General features: G+C 50.2%; 1 protein-coding gene across 1 annotated transcript in view; it reads left to right on the top strand.

Annotated features, from left to right (window-relative positions):
• The window catches only part of csmd3a (CUB and Sushi multiple domains 3a), a 306,306-nt gene that overhangs the window by 138,444 nt on the left and 143,696 nt on the right, over positions 1-24,166 (top strand). The window contains exons 20-31 of the mRNA XM_056445250.1: positions 1,490-1,705; positions 3,025-3,213; positions 4,735-4,904; positions 6,884-7,040; positions 8,487-8,678; positions 12,560-12,686; positions 14,782-14,984; positions 16,998-17,189; positions 19,629-19,767; positions 20,828-21,015; positions 21,237-21,431; positions 22,907-23,023. Coding sequence (XP_056301225.1) covers positions 1,490-1,705; positions 3,025-3,213; positions 4,735-4,904; positions 6,884-7,040; positions 8,487-8,678; positions 12,560-12,686; positions 14,782-14,984; positions 16,998-17,189; positions 19,629-19,767; positions 20,828-21,015; positions 21,237-21,431; positions 22,907-23,023 — 2,085 coding nt within the window. The remainder of the gene's footprint in view (positions 1-1,489; positions 1,706-3,024; positions 3,214-4,734; positions 4,905-6,883; positions 7,041-8,486; positions 8,679-12,559; positions 12,687-14,781; positions 14,985-16,997; positions 17,190-19,628; positions 19,768-20,827; positions 21,016-21,236; positions 21,432-22,906; positions 23,024-24,166) is intronic.

Below are 24,166 nucleotides of genomic sequence, written 5' to 3'. Positions count from 1 at the left end.
GAAGCCTTAAAGCTTCTTCCAGGACTTGAGAAACGAGTTCAATGAGTTCTACCAGCAGTCCTTCAGCTCGCTTCACTTATTTATACATTCCTCACTCCTTCCATCACTTTGTTTCACCTGGAGGACTCACTGCTCTGGCCTGTCGCTGCTCACCTGGGGAGGCCAGCCTGTTGATGGGTGACTCTGTGATCATGTGACCAGGAACCAGTTCTCCATCAGCTCCTCTCTCATATGCACATAGACGATGGACTCACCCGACACCCTGAAGCAGGATAAACACCTTTGATTCATTCTTGATGCGAGCGGTGAAAATAATCTACTGCACATCGCGTTTATAATCGGGGGCAAAATCAGCTGATTTAAATCTGGTTGAGAGGCGGGGCCTCAACTCACACGGCCAACACAACGGCGTGAAGTCCAGACATCACATGAGACATCTCACATGGACATTCACACACCTGCAGCAGCACCGTACACATCACACGTCGTACCTCAGGAATATATATATGACCTCTTCTCTGGATCGTGGTCGTCAGGTGATCACCTCTCAGCACACAGGTCTCCCTGGTGGTTTCTCTCCTGCTGACTGGAGACGATGTGTAACTCCTCTCCTCACCAACTACATTAAAGCACTGGGGGGGGGGGGGCACACATTGATCATTTGGCTCCACTGTAATATAATTGCTGTTTCACACAGAGCGCAATCAATCATTTCATTGTGTAAGTTATTTTACGGCCATGCGGGCCAACGGGACGCGGTCGTCTCATTCCAACCGATTCAACAGATGGCGTGAAAATGTCGGCGCGCGAGTTGCTCTGCAGCCAACTGGCCGCGGTGGCCGGCATGAAGACGTGTCCGGGTGTTACAGCGTGAAAGAGACGCGGCGTGTTCGGGCCGAGCTCAACCTACACGCTCAGAACACGGAGAATCTCTCTGAGCTCAGTTTCTAATTTCCTTTGCAGACTTTCTGCCTTTGATTGTTTCTCATGTGAGTCTGAGATGGACAGCTAGAGGCGTGTTGGCGGCGCAGGGAGACGGGCCGATGCCCACGGAGGAATCACACACTTCTAATCTGTGGAAATCAGTTCCCTTCTCTTAGTTTTTGCTGCGAGTTTGCGATTCATTTAGCATTTTTAATTGCCTTTAATCTTATTTGTGTCTTTTTATTACGAGTCAGATTCTCCTTTCCCTCCTTTTCATTTGCCTGTGATCATGTTAGGAGGATTCATTTCAGGCTGCTGGAAGGATTACAGACTTTATTATGTAATGGATGTTTCTGCAACATGAACCCAAATTAATACAACTGACTTTTATGATGATAATGACATTTAAACTGATAGCTTACATTGCCTGATGGTCCTGTTCGGTGTGAGGTGGTGGCATCAGAGCTCAGTGAACACGTGTCTGCGGTGCGTTTGAAGCTTCTCTTATAGTCGACATCGTTCTACCTGAACACCTCTAACGCTGCTCCTCTTATTTCCTCCACAGGAGTCCAATTCACATTTTACTCCTTCCACCTGGAGGATCACCATGACTACCTCCTGATAACAGAAAACGGCAGCTTCGCCCGGCCGCTGGCGCGACTCACCGGCTCCGAGAGGCCGTCGCCGGTGAACGCCGGCCTCTACGGGAACTTCAAGGCCCAGATGCGCTTCATCTCTGACTTCTCCATATCGCTGCAGGGATTCAACATCTCCTTCTCTGGTACGACAGCATGCTGGTGCTCCGCCTGCAGGAGGCGGGCGGGGGGGTGATGGTGGGTCTGGAGGCTCTGCATGGGTTAGGAACGCTTTACAGGGGGAGGAAGAGGAGCAGGATGGAGTGAGGATGCAGGGCGGAGCTGTGAGGGCGGCGCTGTGAGGATGCAGGGCGGAGCTGTGAGGGCGGAGCTGTGAGGATGCAGGGTGGAGCTGTGAGGGTGGAGCTGTGAGGATGCAGGGTGTAGCTGTGAGGGTGCAGGGGGGAGGGGTCTGTGTGGGGGCGGGGTCTGTGGGCCGGAGCGTGTCCGAAGGCAGACGAGCCTCAGGCGTCGATCATGAGGATAATTAAGAGACAACGAGGTCACACAGGTCTGTGATGGGAATGATCATCAAAGCATGTGGGTCAGTATCCTGAGGAGAGGGGGGGGGCATGCAGAGACCAAGGAACAACAGAGAAATGGAGAGAGAGGTGGAACTGGGAGGATTTAGGGAGGGAAGAGTGAGAAAGACAGAGATGAGACAGATGGTGATGCTGAGTGAGCCGGGTTGGCAGAGAGAGAGAGAGAGAGATGTAGATGGAGGGAGAGAGAGAGAGATGGAGGGAGAGAGAGAGGGAGCGAGAGAGAGAGATGTAGACAGAAGGAGAGAGAGGGAGAGAAGAGGAGAGAGTCTGCTGGCTAAATATTTGCCTGCTGAAGTGAAGCATAACTTATGCAGCCATGAATATCCTTTACAGTGTGTGTGTGTGTGTGTGTGTGTGCATGCGCGTGTGTGTGTGTGTGTGTGTGTGTGTGCTTGCATGTGCTGTAATTAGCATCTATAGATTTCTTGATTAGAATTTTTCCTTTTTTGACCTTTCACGACCTTTGATGAAAATGAGCCGTGAAGCCGGAGGTGGGGAGCTGTGCAGTGGTCGATACTCGTACTGATACACGTACTTATGCGTACTTATTCGTACTTATACGTACTTATACGTACTTATACTCATACTTGTACAAGTACTTGGTCCTGCAGACGACCCCGTGTGGCCAGTGGGGGAACTGATGCAGTAGGGACCAGTTGTCCTGAGTGCGTCTCCACGCTGCTGGCCCAGAGCGTGGAGCCGTCCTTCATCCAGGCATCCGGGGTTCAGGCTGTTGGCATGAATCCCGACCTGAGTCCTTGAGCAAGGCCGTTAATCTCCATGAGCCGCTGCTTTCTTTGGATGAGCGTGAAGTCGAGGTTTCAGTGTCTCGAGGACTCCCCGTCTCCCTCGGTGACGATCGTGAGACTCCCGTCTCCCTCGTGGAGTCACACGATGATGTCGTTTGTTCTCGTTTCCAGAGTACGACCTGGAGCCGTGCCAGAACCCCGGCTCGCCGCCGTTCGGCCGCCACACGGGCTCCAGCTTCGGCATCGGCGACTCGCTGGCGTTCGCCTGCAACGCGGGGTACCGCCTGCAGGGGGCGAGGCAGATCGCGTGCCTGGGAGGTGGCCGTCGCATGTGGAGCGCCCCTCTGCCAAGGTGTGTGGGTACGTGGTCAACGCTTTCTTTCTCTTCCTGTCCTGCTTGTGCATGCGTGGTGCAGACGGCGTGTTTAGTGAATTTATTGTTGAGTGAATTAATTATTACGTGAATTTATTGTTTAGTGAATTTATTGTTTAGTGAATTTATTATTTAGTGAATTTATTATTTAGTGAATTTATTGTTTAGTGAATTAATTATTAAGTGAATTCATTATTTAGTGAATTTATTGTTTAGTGAATTTATTATTTAGTGAATTTGTTATTTAGTGAATTTATTGTTTAGTGAATTTATTGTTTAGTGAATTAATTAAGTGAATTTATTATTTAGTGAATTTATTGTTTAGTGAATTTCTTGTTGAGTGAATTTATTGTTTAGTGAATTAATTATTAAGTGAATTTATTATTAAGTGAATTTATTGTTTAGTGAGTTTATTGTTTAATGAGTTTATTGTTTAGTGAGTTTATTGTTTAGTGAGTTTATTGTTTAATGAGTTTATTGTTAAATTAGTTTATTGTTTAATGAATTTATTGTGTCGTGAAAAACCAACATGTAAACACAGACCAGTGTTAGTCCACTCGGTATCAGGAGACTTAAACTCTCAAAATTAATAAATAGGCCACAAACTGGTATATTTTGAGCTATGTATTTATTTTATTGAGTATTGCTGCATCATTCAGGTGTTTTACTTATGCAGGTTAAATGTTTTATATATTACAAAAGCTTTTTATTGTGATAGTTGTGGGTTTAATTTAATTGTTTGTTGTTGTCGTTTAGATATATTTAGTCTTTTGATTGTTCATTTATTCACTAATTGGAGTAACACTGTGATTATAAGAGGAGGCACCTGGGTTATATGTAGGAGGAGAGGAACAGGACCAGCATGCACCTGGGTTATATGTAGGAGGAGGCAGGTACAGGACCAGCATGCACCTGGGTTATATGTAGGAGGAGAGGAACAGGACCAGCATGCACCTGGGTTATATGTAGGAGGAGAGGAACAGGACCAGCATGCATCTGGGTTATATGTAGGAGTAGGCAGGAACAGGACCAGCATGCACCTGGGCAGGCCAGTGATTCTTTACCTCCGTTAGGAGTTCCTTTGTTCTTCTGTTGAATAAATGATCATAAAACATAATCCTGACTCTCTGCCAGCAGCAGCTCGATTCATGTTTTTATTTGTATTTATTTAACGGCCTCCTGCTGTGTCGGCGGGTCGGAGGCTCCCTGAACCAGCGGCCGGCAGCTCTCTGCCCTCGCGTCGGCCCCCGGGGGCCTCGGCTCGTGTGGAGCCCAGCATGCGGTCCACATGCAGTACCCCGGTGTAGCCTCAGGATTCAGGGCCTCAGGACTATGATGTCATACTTTCACACAACACACTTGGGATAAAATCTCAAACCTAGCTATGAAGAGCGTAACTTCTGTAGATGCGTCATGAGTTTAAAGACGTCTCTTGTTCTGAGTGGAGCATTGAGATGGTCTGTGTGTTCACAGCTGATAGAGCATTGAGATGGTCTGTGTGTTCACAGCTGAATGCGGCTCCACGGTCTCCGACAGCGAGGGAGATATCCTATCCCCCAACTTTCCGCTGGACTACGACAACAGCCACGAGTGTGTGTACAGCATCCACGTGCAGACGGGCAGAGGCATCAACATCACCGCCAGCAGCTTCCAGCTCGCCGCCGGTGACGTCCTCAAGGTACGGCACCCGCCTCTGGTGACCAACAACAACAACAACAACAACACAGGGAGGCTCCCAGCAGCAAAGAGCCATGTATTTCATTTGTTATTTTTACAGATCTCAATCTGAACATCAGAACGTAGACTGTGGACACGAGGAGGTCCTCAACAAATAACTTCCATTCTGCGTACATGTAAAACGCTCCATGTAAAACGCTCCATGTAAAACGCTCCATGTTAAACGCTCCATGTTAAACGCTCCATGTAAAACGCTCCATGTTAAACGCTCCATGTTAAACGCTCCATGTAAAACGCTCCATGTAAAACGCTCCATGATAAACGCTCCATGTTAAACGCTCCATGTAAAACGCTCCATGTAAAACGCTCCATGATAAACGCTCCATGTTAAACGCTCCATGTAAAACGATCCATGTTAAACGCTCCATGTAAAACGCTCCATGTAAAACGCTCCATGTTAAACGCTCCATGTAAAACGCTCCATGTTAAACGCTCCATGTAAAACGCTCCATGTTAAACGCTCCATGTTAAACCCTCCATGTAAAACGCTCCATGTTAAACGCTCCATGTTAAACGCTCCATGTTAAACGCTCCATGTAAAACGCTCCATGTAAAACGCTCCATGTTAAACGCTCCATGTTAAACGCTCCATGTTAAACGCTCCATGTTAAACCCTCCATGTAAAACGCTCCATGTTAAACGCTCCATGTTAAACGCTCCATCTTAAACGCTCCATGTAAAACGCTCCATGTTAAACGCTCCATGTAAAACGCTCCATGTAAAACGCTCCATGTTAAACGCTCCATGTTAAACCCTCCATGTAAAACGCTCCATGTTAAACGCTCCATGTAAAACGCTCCATGTTAAACGCTCCATGTAAAACGCTCCATGTTAAACGCTCCATGTTAAACGCTCCATGTTAAACCCTCCATGTAAAACGCTCCATGTAAAACGCTCCATGTTAAACGCTCCATGTAAAACGCTCCATGTTAAACGCTCCATGTAAAACGCTCCATGTTAAACGCTCCATGTTAAACCCTCCATGTTAAACGCTCCATGTTAAACGCTCCATGTTAAACCCTCCATGTAAAACGCTCCATGTTAAACGCTCCATGTAAAACGCTCCATGTTAAACGCTCCATGTTAAACGCTCCATGTTAAACCCTCCATGTAAAACGCTCCATGTTAAACCCTCCATGTTAAACGCTCCATGTTAAACGCTCCATGTAAAACGCTCCATGTTAAACGCTCCATGTTAAACCCTCCATGTAAAACGCTCCATGTAAAACGCTCCATGTTAAACGCTCCATGTTAAACGCTCCATGTAAAACGCTCCATGTAAAACGCTCCATGTTAAACGCTCCATGTTAAACCCTCCATGTAAAACGCTCCATGTTAAACGCTCCATGTAAAATGCTCCATGTTAAACGCTCCATGTTAAACGCTCCATGTAAAATGCTCCATGTAAAACGCTCCATGTAAAACGCTCCATGTTAAACGCTCCATGTAAAACGCTCCATGTAAAACGCTCCATGTTAAACGCTCCATGTAAAACGCTCCATGTTAAACCCTCCATGTAAAACGCTCCATGTAAAACGCTCCACGTTAAACGCTCCATGTAAAACGCTCCATGTTAAACGCTCCATGTAAAACGCTCCATGTTAAACGCTCCATGTTAAACGCTCCATGTTAAACGCTCCATGTTAAACGCTCCATGTAAAACGCGCTGCACACCTCCCTCTTAAAGAAGGCGTACATTGAGTTCTGGTCTCATTTCTCATTACATCTCATCCCGGACATTGATTTCCAGAAGCTGTTCCGAATAGAACAGAACAAGCATTAAAAGCTCCTTTCGCTGAGAATCTGTCTCCAGCATTAATATTTAATTCTTAATATTCTGCTCTGACTTCCCGGTGTTTATTCAACCCTCGGCGAGCAGCACCCCCCCCCCCCCCCTCAGGTTCTCTTCTCTGTCTCCAGGTGTACGACGGCAGAGACGGAGCGGCCGCCCTCCTCGGCTCCTACGGCGGCTCGTCCATGCGAGGCCTGTCCCTCAGCGGCACCTCCAACGCCCTGTGGCTGGAGTTCTACTCCGACCCGGAGGCCACGGCGCCGGGCTTCAGGCTCTCGTACCACAGTGAGTCCCCAAAGGACTGAATGTGGGCTCGCTTCAGGAGCCAGACGTTTCAAGGAGTGGAATTTAAAGCCCATTTTAATTGACCCTTGCCCGGCGCCCCGTCGGGGGTCCATTAAACGCAGCGTGGCGGTTCTGTTCCTTTCATGCACACGGAAATTAGCTTTTTTCTTTCCTCCCTCTGACTCTCGCTCCCCCTCGGCTTCTCTGGATGTGAATCCCTTGTCCCTCTCTTTTCATCCCCCCCACCCTCCTCCCCCTCTTCAATTATTGCCATGGCTTCCTGTACCTTGTCAAAACAGGTGAATTATTGTTGGTTTTTAAATCTGTGTGGTTGGAACCTGTGTAAGTGTGGCTCATAGCTGTAAGTGTGGCTCACAGCTGTAAGTGTGGCTCATAGCTGTAAGTGTGGCTCACAGCTGTAAGTGTGGCTCATAGCTGTGAGTGTGCAGCCACAGGAGAGTTTCCAGGTACATTTCCAGTGTTCTTGTCTTCCCCTACATCGAGCTCTCTGAATCATTTTCTTCTCCCGGTTTTAATTTAATTTATTTTTTATATGAGTGAAAATGAGGCGTTTGGACTTGAATAGGATGAAAGCAAAAAGGTTTTCCGGGAGCTTGCAGCCGGTCGGTCTGACTGAAGCTCATGGATCTCAGTCTCATGAGCTTCAGCGTTCCTCGTGGCCGAGCCTGCTCAACAACACTCAGACACGAGGGGTAGGTGGTCGTTTACAACTAAATAATTGCCATCAGCATCTAAATGTTCCCACAATCAGCTCTCGGTGGTTAATTGCTGGTTTAATTACGAGGTGGCGTCTGACTTACAGAATTAGCCACAATTAAGAATCACATCATTAGATTTCATTTCTTGTTTTTCTCCGGGTGAGCGCGAGGTGTGAGCCGGCTCCCCGTGCTCCTCTTAGCGCCGCAGTAACGTGGTCTCACCACCAGGACGAGCTCCTCTCAGCCTGGCGGCGGCCGTGAGGTGGGCGGCGTGCGCTTGTCTGGAATCTCGTTTTCACGACTCGTCTCACCAAAAAACACGGAGATATTTTCCTAAATGTGATCAGTAGCTGCTGCGGATCCATCCTGGGCGTGACGTAACATCTGGGCCCTCGCCGTGGGAGGAGACCGGAAATCAGCGCCGCCGCCGCCGGCTTTATGAGCGGCCGCTGTGCTGCAGAGCAGAACTCTTCATGTCGCTCCTGAGATGGAGGAACACGGCGAGCGGCTGCAGAGTTACGGCCACGCCGCCCGCGTTGCTGGCTTTTTATTTTTATTCCCCTCGGCCCGCAAGCCGGGGAGGGCGGCTGGTTCCCCGTTGTGGTTCCGTCGTGTGTATGAACCCTGATAGCGCCACTCTCCTTGTGGACAAAGAGTTCACATTCTATCGTTCTTCCACTCTTATCCTCCTCCCCCTCCTCCCCCTCCTCCTCCTCCTCCTCCCCAGGCTTCGAGCTCTCCCACTGTGATGATCCTGGCGTGCCTCAGTTCGGCTTCAAAGTGGACGACCAGGGTCACTTCGCCGGCAGCGCCGTCTCCTTCGGCTGCGACCGCGGCTACACGCTGCACGGCGGCGGCGTCCTCACCTGCATGAGCGGCGCCCGCCGGGCCTGGGACAACAACCTGCCGTCATGTATAGGTAGGAGGGCCCTCATGAGGAGGAACACGCCCACCACCCTCTGCCTGCATCACCACGCTCTCTCTCTCTCTCTCCCCCTCTCTCTCTCTCTCCATCTCTCTCTCTCCCCCTCTCTCTCTCTCCCCCTCTCTCTCTCTCTCCCCCTCTCTCTCTCTCCCTCTCTCTCCCTCTCTCTCCCTCTCTATCTCCCTCCCTCTCCCTCTCTTTACCCCTCTCTCTCTCTCCCCTCTATCCTCTCTTTCTCCTCCGCTCTCTCCCTCTCTCTCCCTCTCCTCCCCTCTATCCTCTCTCTCCTCCCTCCCTCTCTCTTCCTCTCTCCCCCTCTCGCTCACTCTCTCCCTCTTCCTCCCCTCTCTCCTCTCTCTCTCTCTCTCCTCTCTGTCCTCTCTCTCTCCCTCCCTCTCTCCCTCTCTCTCCCTCCCTCTCTCTTTCTCCCTCCCGCTCTCTCTCTCTCTCTCTCTCCCTCCCTCTCCCCCTCTCATATTAGTATTCCGACCAGGCTCCCTGTCTCTGCCGTTGCTCAGCTTGTGGATCTTGAGGTTTTGTCGAGTTCTCCAGAGCCGTGAGGAACAGCCTCAGTGAAGCATCTGATGGCCGTGACACTTTCACTGTGACGACTGTTGTCATTGAGAAGCTCGAGTCCAGGTTTAATTATGACGAGTGATGGGTATCGGTTTTTTTTCTTCTTCCAATACCGGTGCTAAACCGGTACTTTTAAAACGATCCCGGTTCCTAAACGGTGCCTGAACCCATACTTTAAAAAAATAAAACACAAAACGACGATTGACAATTACATTAAAAACCTCTTCTCCAGATTCCCTGTCGAAGCCGTTCTCATGGAGCACCACAACAACAGACATCAGGCTGTCGCGCTCTTATCTTATACACTATCCAGTGTTGCCAGGTCCGCGGGCTACTTTTGAAGTGTTGCCCCGGGTTGAATTTTTTGTCCGCTGGTTCGGGTAGACCTATTTTGCATGCAAATTACATGAATATCTTTAAATAAAAATCCATATTTTAAATGAAATAATTTATTTATACCCAAATCCTACCAAACTGACTCCAGATCAGCACGTACACACATGGCCATGGGACACGCCCACATACACACGCACTTAACGCTCTCAGTCTCCCGCTCGATCCCAACTCTGGTCTGGTCGTCAGTGTAGCTAGCTAGCAACCCCTGGAGAAACATGACACCCGGTAAGTGGGCTAGGTGAAATATCTGGCAGTGATAGCAATGCTGTTGGACTTTAAAAGCAGTGTATAGGGTTTGGCACGGGCATATTTTGAGTTCTGATATTGGGCTGGTTTTATTGGCCCTTGGGCAGGGCTCCAGACTAACTTTTTTTACTAGGAGCACAGTGGCCCCTAACTTAAAATGTTAGGGGCGCAAGCAGAAAATTTAGGGGCGCACACTATAAATCGACTTGCAAAGTTTTCCCATCATTTTTACTGTATTACTGATAAATAATTTGACAATATACAATCTTATGCCTGTTTGCCTTCATGAACTGCAAAACATTCACAACAGAGAACTCTTCAGAAGTTACTGTATTGAGTTTAAACATATTTTAAGAGAAAACATACCTTGAGCATGTGCATGTTGCACTTCGATGTGGCCAATCAAAACATTTGTTGGTTTCTAGAGATGCACCGATCAGGTTTTGGTGCCGATCACCGATCACTGAAATCAGTATCTGCCGATCACCGATAATACCGATCACTGAAATCAGTATCTGCCGATCTGATAATACCGATCACCGATCACGGTGTTGATTGAAGCATTCTATTTATTGTGTAGCATTATTGCTATGAGGACTATGAGGAAATACATATATAAAGCAACTCAAACATTAAAGAAATTACCGATTTCTTTAAACATTTAGGACTTTTACTTTGAAAAATGTCCTAATTGATACATTAAAATTGTTTGATTGCTATTGTAGGGGATTTCAGATATGTATGGAACACATCTGCATCATTCATTTCCTGGAACTCTTGGGGAAATCTATATACAGGACTTTTCTTAACATACAAAAGTCTGACTTATTTTTATAAACTCTTCCTTGGTCCAGTAAAAATGTTTTACTGTTAGCATAATTTAAGCTAAATCTCAGAAACTATCTCTAAAGATACAAAATCAGTTCATTGTTTACTTTTATATGTTCGTGTATGATTTGTCGACATCTTATTTTGAAAAACGGATGTTGTTTCACGTGGTTCTTTCCGCTAACTTTGCAAAACCGGATGTTGTCACTTAAATCCTCCCCCCCCCCCCCCCGCTCTCACACACAGGCCAGCCTTCTTCTTCGGTTTTCGTCTCCTTTCTTCTTCTTCTGGAGTTAATGTCGGTTAGCAAACCAGTCATTCAGGCATTACTATAGTGGGCTGAAGTGTAGAACAAGTGTGTCAGCAACACAAATATTTAATAAAAAATAAAAAAATCTGCTAATTTACTGGTCGCGCATGCGCGAGTTGATGAAAAATTTACTCGCACTGTGTCTAATTTTAGGCGCAAAATGCGACCATTTGGTCGCAGTCTGGAGCCCTGCCCTTGGGCTGGTTTTGTCACACAGACCTGGCAACCCTGATTATAGCTCACGCTAGCTCGTAGCTCGCGCTAGCTATGAGCTATTACGAGCTAGCGCAAGCTACGAGCTAAGCTACGTGCTAGCGCGAGCTAGAAGCTATGAGCTAGCGCGAGCTACGAGCCAGAAACTACGAGCTAGCGCGAGCTACGAGCTAGAAACTACGAGCTAGCGCGAGCTACGAGCTAGCATGAGCGAGCTTAAACATGGTTATAATGGCTAATTTATTATTTGTTGGCCTACTTTTATAAATGCAACTTTAAATCAACGTCACGGTTCTAATCTGACGTCGGCCTCCACGTGTTCATACTGGCTTTCGGCTTTCGGCACCCAACCCTAAAGACAGGTTCATATCAGATGTTGTGGACATGAGGACCAGTTGTAGCTCCTTTCATGAGCAGCTGACGGAGGACTGGTGGAGCTGTGACACGAAGCTGCCCCAGTGACAGGATCTTGATGTGTGACAGCGACGCATCAAGGTGACACAATTATTCATACATGTCTGTGTGCTCTTTAAATGCCACGATGAGACTAGTTTCTGGCGTGGTGGCGCTCTATAGCAGCGCACAGAGCGGCGATTGAGCGCCTCTTCAGCAGCGCTGCAGCCCTGGATGGTCAATATTAATAGTGAGGCAGTGTGTGTGTGTTGAGTGTGTGTGTGTGTGTGTGTTGAGTGTGAGTGTGTGTGTGTTGAGTGTGTGTGTGTGTGTGTTGAGTGTGTGTGTGTGTTGTGTGTGTTGAGTGTGTGTGTGTTGAGTGTGTGTGTGTGTGTGTGTGTGTGTGTGTGTGTGTGTGTGTTGAGTGTGAGATGTGGTTTCCAGCCGCTCCTCCGGGCGTCTCGGCCTCTGTCAAGGACTTTACGTGTGCCTGTGTGATGATGCTGATTATAGGCCACCACTGCGGCAATATAATGCGATCTCCCTCTTAATTAAGTGGCGTTTGTTCTGTAATGTAGATGCCGGCCGAGAGGCACCGCCGGTGGCCGTGCCCTCCCTGCAGGTTACAACCCAGCGTTCATGTCTGGATGCTTTTTAAGAGTAATTGATCGCCTCATTAGAAGGAATACGCGGCTAAACGTGCTCCGCCCCGCTGTGTGGCTGTTGCTGCTCCGCCGGGACCCCCTGCTGGGAGAGGGAAAGTGTTCATTTACAGGCGGAGCCATCAGCCCTCCGTGTAGACTGAGTGTGTGTGTGTGTGTGTGTGTGTGTGTGTGTGTGTGTTGGTTCCCACATGCTGTGACTGTCTCTGTTTCCTCTCGTGTGACTTTTGCGTTGTGACGTCCGTCTGCAGCGGCGTGCGGGGGCAGCTTCACTGGCGAGTCCACCGGACGCATCCTGTCCCCGGGGTACCCCTTCCCCTACGACAACAACCTGAGGTGCACCTGGACCATCGAGGTGAACCCCGGCAGCATCGTCAGGTACCTGGAGAACATAATACTGTCTAGTTGAACCACAGGATCAGTCGCTAAAGAAACCAACGTTTACATGTACAGATGCGCTGAGACACTCGGGAGGGAGGATTTAAATTCATCTTAAATTGACTTCGGTCAACAGAACGTGAAATTAAATTTGAGTTCAGAAGTTTTAAACATTAACAAGTCCTTCAAACAAGATGTCATCAACTGGGTCTTTGTAGACCCTGGACTAGGAGGGGGTCTTTGTAGACCCTGGACTGGGAGGGGGTCTTTGTAGACCCTGGACTAGGAGGGGGTCTTTGTAGACCCTGGACAGCTCCTAGGGGGATCTTCCCTGTCCAAGGAGCCTCCATATTACTGTGTGTTGAACCCCATGTGGGCTTTAAGAGGTGAAGTAAACATGGTTTAACATTGGTGGTCTGGAGGATTCAGGTCTGGAGGCTTCAGGTCTGGAGGATTCAGGTCTGGAGGCTTCAGGTCTGGAGGCTTCAGGTCTGGAGGATTCAGGTCTGGAGGATCCAGGTCTGGAGGCTTCAGGTCTGGAGGATTCAGGTCTGGAGGATTCAGGTCTGGAGGCTTCAGGTCTGGAGGATTCAGGTCTGGAGGCTTCAGGTCTGGAGGCTTCAGGTCTGGAGGATCCAGGTCTGGAGGCTTCAGGTCTGGAGGATCCAGGTCTGGAGGCTTCAGGTCTGGAGGATTCAGGTCTGGAGGCTTCAGGTCTGGAGGCTTCAGGTCTGGAGGATTCAGGTCTGGAGGCTTCAGGTCTGGAGGCTTCAGGTCTGGAGGCTTCAGGTCTGGAGGATTCAGGTCTTGAGGATTCAGTTCTGGAGGCTTCAGGTCTGGAGGCTTCAGGTCTGGAGGATTCAGGTCTGGAGGCTTCAGGTCTGGAGGCTTCAGGTCTGGAGGATTCAGGTCTGGAGGTGATTGATGATACCAAATCTCCCTTGAAATGCCCCAAAGCGTGAGAACCCAGTTCCTCAGACGGCTGTCTGCAGAATTTCTGTTGTTTTTTAAATGCAAGAGAACAAGAGAACAAGAGAACAGGTCTGAATGAACACAGCTCACCTGATGAGATGACATGTAAGGACTGCATTGAGCTGCAGCTAACGGCTCCTCTCCTCTCCTCCTCTCCTCTCCTCCCCTCTCCTCTCCTCTCCTCCCTTCCTCTCCTCCCCTCTCCTCTCCTCCTCTCCTCTCCTCTCCTCCTCTCCTCTCCTCCCCCTCTCCTCTCCTCTCCTCCTCTCCTCCCTCTCCTCTCCTCCTCCTCTCCTCTCCTCTCCTCCTCCTCCTCCCTCCTCTCCTCCTCTCTCCTCCTCCCTCCTCTCCTCCTCTCTCCTCCCCTCTCCTCCTCTCTCCTCCTCCTCCTCCTCTCCTCCTCTCCTCTCCTCTCCTCCTCCCTCCTCCTCCCTCTCCTCCTCCTCCTCTCCTCTCCTCCTCCCTCCTCTCCTCTCCTCCTCCCTCCCTCCTCCCCTCCTCCTCTCCTCTCCTCCTCCCCTCTCTCCTCCTCTCCTCTCCTTCCCTCCTCTCCTCTCCTCCTCTCCTCTCCTCCTCCTCTCCTCCCTCCTCCTCCTCCTCTCCTCCCTCTCCTCCTCCTCCTCCTCCTCCTCCTCCTCTCCTCCCTCTCCTCCCTCTCTCCTCCCTCCTGCTCTCTCCTCCCCCTCTCCTCCTCTCCTCCCCCTCCTCTCCTCCCTCTCCTCTCCTCCCTCTCCTCCCCCTCCTCCCCTCCTCTCCTCTCCTCCTCCCCTCCTCCCCCTCCTCTCCTCCCCTCTCCTCCCCCTCTCCCTCTCCTCCTCTCCTCCTCCCCTCTCCTCTCCTCCCCTCCTCCTCCTCTCCTCTCCCCTCCTCTCCCCTCCTCCCCTCCTCCTCTCCTCCCTCTCCTCCTCCCCTCCTCCTCTCTCTCCTCTCCTCCCCTCTCCTCTCCTCCCCTCTCCCTCCTCTCCTCCTCTCCTCCCTCCTCTCCTCCCCTCCTCTCCTCCTCTCCTCCCTCCTCTCCTCTCCTCTCCTCCCTTCTCCTCCTCCCCTCCTCTCCTCCCTCCTCGCCTCCCTCCTCTCGTCCCTCCTCTCCTCTCCCCTCCTCTCCTCTCCTCCCCCTCTCCAGCCTCCAGTTCCTGGCGTTCGACACGGAGGCGTCCCACGACCTCCTGAAGGTGTGGGACGGGCCTCCCGACATCGAGACTCCTCTGCAGGAGGTGAGCGGCTCTCTGCTGCCGGAGGGGATCCACTCCACACTCAACGTGGTCGCCGTGCAGTTCGAGACCGACTTCTACATCACCAAGTCCGGCTTCGCCATCGACTTCTCCAGTGAGCTCCTGCTGCTCCACGAGGGCTCACACTGACCCCTCATGTGTGTGTGTGTTCATCCTGACCCCTCATGTGTGTGTGTGTTCATCCTGACCCCTCGTGTGTGTGTGTTCATCCTGACCCCTCATGTGTGTGTGTGTTCATCCTGACCCCTCATGTGTGTGTGGGTCATCCTGACCCCTCATGTGTGTGTGTGTTCATCCTGACCCCTCATGTGTGTGTGTGGTCATCCTGACCCCTCATGTGTGTGTGTGTTCATCCTGACCCCTCATGTGTGTGTGGGTCATCCTGACCCCTCATGTGTGTGTGTGGTCATCCTGACCCCTCATGTGTGTGTGTGTGTGTGTGGTGGGTTAACCCCTCATGTGTGTGTGTGGTGGGTTAACCCCTCATGTGTGTGTGTGGTGGGTTAACCCCTCATGTGTGTGTGTGTTCATCCTGAACCCTCGTGTGTGTGTGTGTTCATCCTGACCCCTCGTGTGTGTGTGTTCATCCTGACCCCTCATGTGTGTGTGTGTTCATCCTGAACCCTCGTGTGTGTGTGTGTTCATCCTGACCCCTCATGTGTGTGTGTGTTCATCCTGACCCCTCATGTGTGTGTGTGTTCATCCTGACCCCTCATGTGTGTGTGTGTTCATCCTGACCCTCGTGTGTGTGTGTTCATCCTGACCCTCATGTGTGTGTGGTCATCCTGACCCCTCATGTGTGTGTGGTCATCCTGACCCTCATGTGTGTGTGTGGTCATCCTGACCCCTCATGTGTGTGTATGTGTGTGTGTGTGTGTGTGTGTGTTCATCCTGACCGTGTGTGTGTGTTCATCCTGACCCTCATGTGTGTGTTCATCCTGACCCCTCATGTGTGTGTGGGTCATCCTGACCCCTCATGTGTGTGTGTGGTCATCCTGACCCCTCATGTGTGTGTGGGTCATCCTGACCCCTCATGTGTGTGTGTCATCCTGACCTCATGTGTGTGTGTGGTCACCCCTCATGTGTGTGTGTGTTCATCCTGAACCCTCGTGTGTGTGTGTGTTCATCCTGACCCCTCGTGTGTGTGTGTGTTCATCCTGACCCCTCATGTGTGTGTGTGTTCATCCTGACCCCTCGTGTGTGTGTGTGTTCATCCTGACCCCTCATGTGTGTGTGTGGTCATCCTGACCCCTCATGTGTGTGTGTGTTCATCCTGAACCCTCGTGTGTGTGTGTGTTCATCCTGACCCCTCATGTGTGTGTGGTCATCCTGACCCCTCATGTGTGTGTGTGTTCATCCTGACCCCTCATGTGTGTGTGGGTCATCCTGACCCCTCATGTGTGTGTGTGGTCATCCTGACCCCTCATGTGTGTGTGTGTGTGTGTGGTGGGTTAACCCCTCATGTGTGTGTGTGGTGGGTTAACCCCTCATGTGTGTGTGTGTTCATCCTGAACCCTCGTGTGTGTGTGTGTTCATCCTGACCCCTCGTGTGTGTGTGTGTTCATCCTGACCCCTCATGTGTGTGTGTGTTCATCCTGAACCCTCGTGTGTGTGTGTGTTCATCCTGACCCCTCATGTGTGTGTGTGGTCATCCTGACCCCTCATGTGTGTGTGTGTTCATCCTGACCCCTCGTGTGTGTGTGTGTTCATCCTGACCCCTCGTGTGTGTGTGTGTTCATCCTGACCCCTCATGTGTGTGTGTGTTCATCCTGAACCCTCGTGTGTGTGTGTGTTCATCCTGACCCCTCATGTGTGTGTGTGTTCATCCTGACCCCTCATGTGTGTGTGTGTTCATCCTGACCCCTCATGTGTGTGTGTGGTCATCCTGACCCCTCATGTGTGTGTGTGTTCATCCTGACCCCTCGTGTGTGTGTGTGTGGTGGGTTAACCCCTCATGTGCGTGTGTGTTCATCCTGAACCCTCGTGTGTGTGTGGTGGGTTAACCCCTCGTGTGTGTGTGTGGTGGGTTAACCCCTCATGTGTGTGTGTGGTGGGTTAACCCCTCATGTGTGTGTGTGGTTCATAAGTGTGTGTGTGTGTCCTTCAGGTTCTCTAGCCACGGCGTGCAGGGATCCCGGCATTCCCATGAATGGGAGTCGCAACGGTGAAGGACGAGAGCCCGGCGACCTGGTGACCTTCACCTGTGACCCCGGATATGAGCTGCAGGGAGAGAGCAGGATCACCTGTATACAAGTGGATAACAGATACTACTGGCAGCCCAGCCCTCCCAGCTGCATCGGTGAGGGGGGGGGGAGGGAAGGGAGGGAAGGGAGAGGGAGAGGGAGAGGGGTTATTGATGAGAGGAGAGAGGGAGAGTAATATGGATGGGAGGAGAGGGAAGGAGAGAGGGAGGGGGAGAGGGATGAGAGGAGAGAGGGAGAGGAATATGGATGGAGGCGAGAGGGAGGGAGCAGTAGGGGATCAGAGGGAGGAGAGAAGTGAGGAATTCTTCCATCAACTGGCAGAAGCAGAGACTGTAATTCTCTCTTCAGATCGGTGGCAGCTCCTCTTCTGGAGTCTCTGTACCCAACACGTTGTCTTACAGGAGCTTAGCAGCTAATTACTGAACAATGCTCGTAATAATTACACTAAGTGGGTCTCAAGCAGCATAAAGCAGCATAAAGACGCATAAAGCAGCATAAAGACGCATAAAGACGCATAAAGACGCATAAAGCAGCATAAAGACGCATAAAGACGCATAAAGCAGCATAAAGCAGCATAAAGACGCATAAAGACACATAAAGACGCATAAAGCAGCATAAAGACGCATAAAGACGCATAAAGCAGCATAAAGACGCATAAAGCAGCATAAAGACGCATAAAGACGCATAAAGCAGCATAAAGACGCATAAAGACGCATAAAGCAGCATAAAGACGCATAAAGACGCATAAAGCAGCATAAAGCAGCATAAAGACGCATAAAGCAGCATAAAGACGCATAAAGACGCATAAAGCAGCATAAAGCAGCATAAAGACGCATAAAGACGCATAAAGACGCATAAAGACGCATAAAGCAGCATAAAGACGCATAAAGCAGCATAAAGACGCATAAAGACGCATAAAGACGCATAAAGCAGCATAAAGACGCATAAAGCAGCATAAAGCAGCATAAAGCAGCATAAAGACGCATAAAGACGCATAAAGACGCATAAAGCAGCATAAAGACGCATAAAGCAGCATAAAGCAGCATAAAGACGCATAAAGCAGCATAAAGACGCATAAAGCAGCATAAAGACGCATAAAGCAGAATATAGACGCATAAAGACGCATAAAGCAGCATAAAGACGCATAAAGACGCATAAAGCAGCATAAAGCAGCATATAAAGCAGCATATAAAGCAGCATAAAGACGCCTCCACGTGGCAGAGCAGGCCTCACTGGTCCTCTCTGAGTCCTGCTCTGCATCTCAGGACCAGAGGGATGAAGTGAGAGTGTTTCCCATCACAGCAACACACCCATCGCTTCATCGTAGGCCTGAACAGCAGCTCTCCATTCATCACACTGTTGTTGAGCAACGGCTTCCAGAGAGAACCCTCTGACAACATGTCATTAAAATATAAATAATGTGGACGTAATCCATTTGGCTGAGTCCTGGAGCAGCGAGGCCGCGTGCCTTAATTGATTAATGTGTCTGAATACCTTGTGAGATGCATATCGGACTTAATGAGATCCAAGAGTCACTTCCAATGAACTGCTGCAACATTATCAAGATGATAATATGACAAGCAGTGAACAATAAGTGGCTTGAATTAAACACTTTGACGATCGAGTTGTCTAAATAAAGCTTGAATAACTAACAGTTGAAGGTTTATTCCTCTTAAGTTCCAGTTTGAGCTCCACTGATCTCCTGCTGCGTCTGTGTTGACCTGTTGAGTGAGACTGAGATTAATTATACAATTAAATACAATAATTATACAGGCCAATGCTAATGCTCAGAGGAATACCTCTAAACGTTATCATAATGGGCCAATGAGGGCATCTTCTCAACAACGTGTTGGTCTGAAGTCATTTCTGCACCTGACCGTTGCTGATAAAGGTCAAAGAGGTCATGGAATTTGAGTTGATTATATATATATATTTATTTTAATATATTTCTTTTGATTTTACAAATGAACAAGACAGAACTTTAAGGATACAACACAAAGGGAAAGGAGGAATAAAAGGTAAAGAACAACAAATAATAATAATATTTTTTATATATAGCACCTTTAAAAACAAAGTTTACAAAGTGCTCTTCAGAGTCAAAGCAAAACAAATAGAATAGTAAGATACAAATATAAAAAATAATAAAATAAAAATAATAAAAAACAGACAAATTAAATGAGGGGAACCAGAGATCTGCATAAAAGGACGACATCACTAAAAGCTGTTGTATAAAAACGGTTTTAAGAAGTGGTTTAATGAAGTCACTGATTCTGCAGCCTGACCCTCCGGTGGGTCGGTCCAAGAGCGCAGTCACCAAATAGATCAAAGACAATGAGAAAAAACACAAAACACATCAGCAGCCTGAGTTTATCTATCCTGAGTTTATCTATCCTGAGTTTGTTTATCCTGAGTTTATCTATCCTGAGTTTATCTATCCTGAGTTTATATATCCTGAGTTTATCTACCTAACGACCTACACGGCTCATTTAAAGGACTTCTTCATCCCCCTCCTCCTCTTCTCTTTCCCTCTGCAGCTCCTTGCGGTGGGAATGTGACGGGCTCCTCGGGATTCCTCCTCTCTCCCAACTACCCTCACCCCTACCCTCACAGCAAGGACTGCGACTGGCTGATTGCCGTCCACTCCGATTACGTCATCTCTTTGGCGTTCATCAGGTACGCCGGCTGCTGCCCCTCAGGCGGAAACGAGAGGATGGAGATGAAGAGAGAGAGACCCGGCACATAAAGTCCCAGTGTGTCCTTCACAAAGCACGGGGGCTGGTTCCTCACGCGCTGCGGAGACATCGTTGCGTCGTGAAATATGAATCCAGTGTTCCTCCAATCGGCTCCGGGGCGGAGGCGTCCCTCTGAGCTCGGGGGCCACGGCTCGGCGGCGGCGAGGAGGGCCGCTTTGGAAATGCTTGTTTCCTGCAGCGGAACCGGCTGTGACCCCCGGTGCCGGAGCCGGGGCCGGAGCCCGGGCCCCGAGCCGGAGCCCAGGTGTGCTGGGAGATAGCGGAGCAGAGGAGGCAGGTCCTCCTGCCACGGCCCTGACGTGAGGAGGATGATTGATGGATGAAGCCTGCATGCTGCTGGCGGAGCCGCGATACGAGCGCCGCTCACCCGGCGGCTCGGGGCGGGATCCATGTCATCTGAATATGCAGCAGCAACGCTGGCAGAGACGACTCCCAGCTGGGCCCGGGGCCCTTCCACGTGGCCCCGGAGTCTTATTGTTGTGGTCGGCCTCCTCCTCCTCCTCCTCCTCCTCCTCCAGGTTCCCGTGTTCCCGCCTCGGCGCCGTCCTTCAGAACAAACTTCTCGGCGCTCCCCTCGGGAACGCCGCCTGAAAGGAGGAAGTTATGATTTCAAATTGCCGTTTCCTTGATTCAACTCTAACGCAATTATCTCCGAGCTATTTACATTTTTGTTATAAACCACGCTCATTATTTAGAAAGGGAAGGCGCCGCTCCCCCGCCGCGGCGTGTGATTCGCTAGCCGCGGCGCTATGACAGGCTCTTGTCACAGCGCGCCGCTGTCGGGGAGATGGTGAACCGGCAGCGTCACAACGACTTAATCTCCTCTCACCTCTCGGGGAGAGATCTTTTTTTATCTCTTTGTCTGGAGATGCAAAACAAATCTCTTGGCGTGCCTCTCTTCCAGCGCTGCTCACTCGCGTCTCGAGTCCCGGTGCTTTGTGGTTCTCGGGCTTCGTCTGATTCCTGTGTTTCTGCCGCAGCTTCAGCATCGAGCCCAACTACGACTTCCTGTACATCTACGACGGGCCGGACAGCAGCGCGCACCTGATCGGCAGCTTCCAGGACAGCAAGCTTCCCGAGAAGATCGAGAGCACCTCCAACTTCATGTACCTGGCGTTCCGCAGCGACGGCTCTGTGAGCTACACCGGCTTTCACCTGGAGTACAAAGGTGAGCTAACGGCTACGTAGCTCCTAGCATGGAGCAACGGGAATAAGTGGGACGCATTTATATACATCTACGTTTTCAAATGTTGCAAGCGGTGATAATAGCCTTTAATTTACCCGTCTCCACCACGTTTACCACGTTAATGTGGAACAGTCTCTTACTCCTTGTTTGGACCCTCTGGTTCTGGTCGCCACCGTTTAAAGCTTCGTTCTTCTGATTGGCAGCTAAGCTGCGGGAGGCCTGCTTCGACCTGGGGAATGTGATGAACGGCTCCAGGATGGGGACCGACTACAAGCTGGGCTCCATGGTGACGTTCCACTGCGAGGCCGGATACCAGCTGCAGGGCTACTCCACGCTCACCTGCGTCATGGGCAACAGCCACAGGCCCGAGTGGGACCGGGCCAAGCCCAGCTGTCAAGGTGGGAGCGCCAGCAGCATCCGCCTGGTCCCTATGAAGACCAGGTGACATGTGACCAGGTGACATGTGACCAGATGACATGTGACCAGGTGACCAGGTGACCATGTGACCATGTGACATGTGATCCTGATTCAGGGTCACTCAATGTCAACACGTCATGATACTCACAGACCAATCCTTCATGGATAGTATTATATATTATCATATTAAATATTGGAAATATATAAGCCGTAACGTTTGATTGGCGAATAGAGGCGCAGGATGAGTTTATCTTTAAGCCTCGTAAAGAGATATAATCATGTTTTATAGCAGTAGAATCGTTCACAGCCGAACCTGCAGAGGAGCTTCAGTAGAGAGCGGAGAGGCCAGGTGAGCCTGTAACGCTCCTCAGGAGGATGATCAGAGTACACAGGGCCGCCGGGGCCCAGTGGGGAGCCGTCGTCCTTCAACCAGAGGACCGGCGGTTCGATCCCGGCTCCTGAGCCCATGTGGATCTGCCCTGGAGCTACTTAACCCCAGATGCCTCTGTAGCTGTGGTGGATACCTGTGTGTGTGTGTGTGTGTGAATGCTGGTGATGGGCAGCTGGCTCCTCCCCATAGTGAACGATGTTGTGTTCGAGGGTCTGAGTGGTCCAGGTCCATTTAGCATTTACTGGCCCAGCAGGGGGCCGTTGAAGGAAACCTGATTCCTCAATATCGTCTCATTTTATAACTGGTTCCAGTTCCTCCTCCTACCCTCCCGTCTCCCGACACCACAGGGTCATTGTGCAGGATTATTCTGAAGGATTAATGGAACCATTACACCTTCTTGAGGATCTCTGCCTGGCTCTTACCTGAAGTGGAGTGACACAGTGAGCCTCCTTCCTCCACCAGCTTTCTCAAGCGCCTCACCAACCACGACTATAACGCTACATTACATGACACGACACGACATTAAATCTCACTTAGCAGACGCTTTTATCCAAAGAGACTTACAATCAGTGAATTCAACCTCGTTCTTCCGCTAGGAGCCGGTTCCTCCGCTAGGAGCCGGTTCCTCCTCTAGGAGCCGGTTCCTCCGCTAGGAGCCGGCCATAAAGTGTCTTAATCGTGCCGTTGGACGATGTCGGCTGACGTGAAGTTAAGGTGTGGAACTCGTGTGATTGATGGTGTTTTGAGGTGTTCTGAAGGCACGTGGGACATTTGCTCGCTGGCTGCTGCCCTCCAGGTCATTTGGCTCCTGTAAATACAACCAGACGTCCTCCTCCGTCCCCTCAGCCTCTCAGGTGTCCAGCATATTTTGATATGTTGGCCAGAACTCGATTAGTCAGCAGCGGAACATTTAAAAAGTGATTTCTGCTCTCCGTCTGTGGTATGAACTGCTTACCTGGGCAGTTCAGATGGATTTTCCGATTGCGTTTCCTCGCCTCGTGTCCCCAGGTGCGCCGGCAGGTCGTTTCACGTTGGCTCACCGTGTTTCTGTGTCCCCCCCCACAGCTCCCTGCGGAGGTCACTTCACGGGTTCAGAGGGAACGGTGCTCTCTCCAAACTACCCACGCAACTACACCCGAGGCCAGAGCTGCGTCTACGACGTCTTCGTCCCCGGGGACTTCGGTAAGCACTTCAAACATTACGCCCTCAGAGCCGCAGAACGGAGTGACATGTCGCCTCCTCGGCCGCTGTCGCCGTCTCCAGGAAGGTTCAGTTGAATATGAAGTGAGACGAGGAGGCGGAGACGATGCTCTGTGCTCTCTGAGAGTGTCCCTGTTGATGAAGAGGGTAGTTGATGAAGAAATGGAGGCTTCCTCTCAGAGCTGATGGACCACCAGACACGATGTGCAGACATCATTCATGTCCCCGCAGCGCTTCATCTTCCAGGTCAATCTTCTCAGGTTTGATGCCTTGCTTGTGGTTCAGTCGCTATACGAGCTTCACACCTGACAACTGAATCAAGCCAATGGTTACGTATGAATAGAAAAGGTCAGAGAAGTGGTGTCCAATGAAGTCACACGTATCACACATGTGACCAACATCTGTTGGGACGCTGCGAGCTGTTCGCCACGCCTCCGTGTGACCGGACTGGTGATGGGTGTCGTTTGGGTTTTCTCTGATGCCGGTGCTAAACCGGTACTTTTTCAACGATACCGGTTCCTAAACGGTGACTGAACCGGTACTTAAAAAAAGAAGAAGCACAAAACGAGGATGGACAACGACGACATTAAAAACCTCTTCTCCAGATTCCCTGTAGAAGACGTTCTCATGGAGCACCACAACAACGGAGACCAGACTGGAGCTCGAGCTTAAACATGGTTATAACGGCTTATGTATTATTTGTTGTCCTACTTTTATGAATGCAAGACTTAAATCAACGTCCCGGTGCTACTCTGAGTTCAGGCTGCTCTTCATCGTCTCCTCGTGTTCAGGGGGACCGTCTCCCCATCGCGCCCAGCCTGACGCTATTTAAACACGGCGCACGTCTTCGCTTTCAAAGTTCAATGAGAGGCTCGTAACCTGCTGAGAGGGCGGAGTCACCAGAGAAGTTCAAAAGATTTTATTTTTTTCATTTGGCCATATTGGCACCGGTTTTCGGTATCCAACTCTAGAGGGGACACCCCCTGAAGGAGAGCAGCCATGAAGAGTGTTTCCAGTAGCGTAGCTACCACACAGATTAACCACGTGAGTGATGATCTCCTCCCTCTACATCTCCCACTGCTCATAGAGTCCAGAAGCCCAGAGGTCTTTAGTGTTGGTTTAAAT

The sequence above is a fragment of the Pseudoliparis swirei genome, chromosome 22, assembly GCF_029220125.1.
Source record: "Pseudoliparis swirei isolate HS2019 ecotype Mariana Trench chromosome 22, NWPU_hadal_v1, whole genome shotgun sequence".
Lineage (NCBI taxonomy): Eukaryota > Metazoa > Chordata > Actinopteri > Perciformes > Liparidae > Pseudoliparis > Pseudoliparis swirei.
This window is presented reverse-complemented; position numbering and strand designations above follow the sequence as displayed.